Below are 3,749 nucleotides of genomic sequence, written 5' to 3'. Positions count from 1 at the left end.
TTTACCATAATATTAAAAAAAAAAAATCTGCTCTTAATAAACTGTTTTTAGAACTTGTTTCTCACTTGTAGTCTTCAGTCTGATTCTCTCCAGGTGCCTGGACATTATTTTAGTGAATACTGGATGCTAAAAGGCAGGAATGCTCCCTTGGACATGAAAATCCTGTTTTGTCCCCATGGGACAGTGCCTGCACCACAGAGGACAGTCAGGACACAGCACCTGGAGCAGGGATAACTTTGCCTCCCCATCTTTTGAAGGCATTTTGCCAGGGAATTCTTACCTTTGCTTTCCTTGTCCAGCAGCACCACTGACTTTTATACTTCCATCACCTTAAAGGCCCACTTGGGACTTTTCCTGACCCCGTCCAAAATCACCTGGACACAAAAGCTTGTCAGAAAACTGGGCTGAATGTGGGATTCCCAAACCTTTCCCTTATTCCTGCAGCAGCACACAACAGACTCAGGCAAACCCTGGCTCCAGCTGGGATTGGTACGGGAAGAGACCCAAAAATCACCACACAAACACCGAGGAGGGTCAGTTTTTAAAACTTTTTTTATTTTTTAATTTTTTTTTAAGTTTTTATTTTATATTATCTACAAAGTAAAAGTTTTCTTAACTTAAAAGTTACATCACTGTCTCACGATAGTGATTATCTCATCAAACGTGATTTATAAATAATAACTCATCCGTTTGACGATTAGAATTTTTTTTTTTTTACTGAACCTGTTTCAAGTTTAGTTAGAAGTAAAAGGGATCTCCAAGTCTTGATTTTTAGTGATAATAGCAGCAAGAATCACTCTTGTTACTTCTTTTGCTAGCTGACGAGTTCATAACTTTGAAGGGTCATTAAAAAATAAATAACTTCCAGTTTTCAGCAAGCAGAGTTGGGGCACTTGCAGGACTCAGATACAGTGCATGGAATTATGGAATAGCCCACAAGTTCCTAAATGCCTCTACTCAGTCCGAATCTCTCCCACTGCAAGATGAACTGTTAGCATTCCTAGTGGATGTTACAAGAAATCAAATTTTTTTTTTTTTTAAACAAAATAAAATGAAATTCTAGTTTTCTGTGCTTCCAGTTGGCAGAAGCAGTAGAAGGAGGGTATTTGGCCTACAAAAGGTATCCAGCCTTTCAGTTATTCCAGATGAGCCTTACAACTGCTGTTGGTGGTGGGCTTGTACTGTAAAAAAAAAGTTCAAATGTAAATAATAAATTGGCAAGCCACACAACAGTTTGCTAGTAAAGTGGTCACAGGACAACTACTGAGCTCAACTTTCTTTTATTTTTATTTTTTTCTCTTTTTCTTTTATTTTTTTAAGAGAACAAAACAAAACAAAACCCTGCACATCAAGATGTCCTTGGGATGTTTTCTTTTTTTTTTTTGCTTTTTCCCTACCTAAGCCCTCAGAAAGCAGCTTTGTTCTGCTCACACATTCCCCAAGAAACATCAGGTAAAACTAAATCACTACAGAAGTTCAGAGGCTGTTTGAACTCGAATAATCAAAGAAACCTAAATAAGGTTAAATTTAAAGCGGAAAGAAGTCACACAACTCCTACTTTTCCCCCAAAGCAAAGCTGCAGAATGTTACTCTGAATTACAAAGTTTAGATTTCAGTTGTCACTTTACTTTAACAGCAGCCTAGCAGCCCTACCCCCACACAACATTTCACTGCTGTCCTCAAGATTTAATCAAACCTCTGATCATTATAAACTACACACAGTCCATCCCCCACGGCAAATCCACGGAAACACTCGGTCCCACAGCGCCAGTGCCTCACACTTCTCATTTCTCTACTCCAGCTAGAGAAAAACCAAGAATATTCCCTGAATTAGGTACATCTCAGCTAAACCTACGCTCCTCCAGGCTGCCAAAGCACAGCTGTGAAACACAAGGACATCTTAAGGTTGGTCGGTTTTCTTTGTCGCTTTTTTTTTTTTTAATTTTTATTTTTAAATTTTTTTTCCCCAAAGATCTGGTTTCTCCCAGTCCTCACTCCTCGACCTGGCTCAGTTAGGGTGCAGGTCTCCCAGGCACACACTCCTCACCTGAAGGGTGGGTCATATAGGGGAAATGTGTTGTTGTCGAGACTGGAATGGGCTGTAGTGCACTTTGAGCGAGGGCGGCTTGGGGACCACCGGGAGGCTGTGTCGTCATTAGCATCATTGGAGCATGGGCAGTTGGGTGAGAAGGAACCATTCCTGACTGTACATGAGCCTGAAACAAAGAGCTCTTTAGTATCATGGTCACAAGGAGGCAGCAACTCCTGGCCACATGACAGGCGAAAGTTTGCTCCGTCAGCAAAGGTTTACTCTTCATTTGATTGTATTTTGTTTTATTTTTTGGTTTGTTTTTTTTTTTTTTTGTATTTTTTTTAAACTAGGTTAGGGGTTAATGCAGAAGTTGTAACACAAAAAAAAAAAAAAAATAATAACAACAAAAAGGAAAAATAATAATTAAAAAAAGCGCTCAAGTCCTTACTGCTGGCTCTGAGTTGAGTTCTCAATTTTAGCCATTTTGCCAGCATTAAACAGGGGGGTATTAAAAAAAAATAACAATTCAGCAACAAATCTTCAAAACATTTCTGTTAGTCACCTAGATCAAAGCACTTCCTAGAGGGTACAGATAGGAACTTCACAGGCACTGGGAGTCTGGCATCCCTTCCCCAGCTCTCTCCTTGCACAACCCCACGTCCTCTCCTGGCTCCCTGCCCTGGGAACCTCCCTGTCCTCTCCAGTGACCTGTGCCCACACAGTGCTCAGCCAAGTCCTCCTGACATGAGTGATTTCATCCCTTCACACTCTCAGGGCAGCTTTGTTCTGCTTCCAGTTCAGCTCATCGCAGTCCTTGTGTAATCTGAGCAATCAGGGCTAAGTCTCAGTGGAAAAGGAGATTAATCCTTCCCATGGCTGATCACCTCTGGCAAACAACTTCAGGAACTTGGTGGGTTCTTTAGCTCAGAGCAGTTCATGTCTCTAGAGGTCATCAATTTATTTTATTTAAAAGTCTAGCAAACATTCATTTCTTAAAAGCACGAAGGAACTCAGAGCTCTCAGTGGATTTTTCCTGGGAAAAAAAAAAAAGCCCCAAAACCCCATCATTTGTACCTAAGGTTGGCTTTGTCCTTCTACCATATCCCAGAACTGCAGCCTCACAGGTCTCCCATGCCAGTAAAGACAAATAGCAGGTAGTGGCTAGAATTTTATTTCTTAAAGACAAAAAGGGTTACTTGACTCATCACAGACATTCCCCAAACTCTTTGATCAGACTTGCACGTGTTAGTAGCACCCCAGAAGCCTTTAAAGGCAGGAACTGCAATTCAAATCTCACTCTTGCTCTAAAAAAGGTTTAGGAGATCAGGCTGTGGAACAGAAATACCTCCCAGGACTGGCTCCACGTTGACTTTGACAAACATGCTATTGTAGAAGCCATCATTATAAAGCAGCTATTCATAGAGCAGCTGGAGTCAATACACACAGTGGATAAAATTTTTCTGCTGTGGCTCAAACATTTTGCAAATTGGCAGCTGACAGCACTCTCTAATGAATTTTAAAGTACTGCTTCTCAAGTGAGATATCCACCAGCTCAAGATTCATCTGATAACCTGAAGGGAAATTGGATTGATCCCCTGTGTTGGCCTAACTGAAACTCTTACTACGTGGTATTTCAGAATTGTGTTTAGAAGCTGGGAATGAGGCTGCTAAAAAACTATTAAATCCAGTGATTAGTTTCCCCACGATGGAATAATTA

General features: G+C 40.7%; 1 protein-coding gene across 10 annotated transcripts in view; it reads right to left on the bottom strand.

Moving 5' to 3' along the window:
* Window positions 1–494: 494 nt before the first annotated feature.
* Window positions 495–3,749, bottom strand: part of ATXN2 (ataxin 2) — a 49,279-nt gene continuing 46,024 nt past the window's right edge. For 7 of the 10 annotated variants that reach the window (XM_084217556.1, XM_084217562.1, XM_084217559.1 and 4 more), the window contains one exon: window positions 1,201–2,216. In XM_084217556.1, coding sequence (XP_084073682.1) covers window positions 2,013–2,216 — 204 coding nt within the window. In that variant the 3' untranslated portion in view covers window positions 1,201–2,012. The other 3 variants (XM_084217558.1, XM_084217560.1, XM_084217564.1) reach the window with 2 other exon arrangements.

Source organism: Fringilla coelebs (genome assembly GCF_963513975.1).
Source record: "Fringilla coelebs genome assembly, chromosome: 17".
Lineage (NCBI taxonomy): Eukaryota > Metazoa > Chordata > Aves > Passeriformes > Fringillidae > Fringilla > Fringilla coelebs.
Note: the sequence above shows the minus strand (reverse complement) of the source record. Positions and strands in the feature narration are given on the sequence as shown.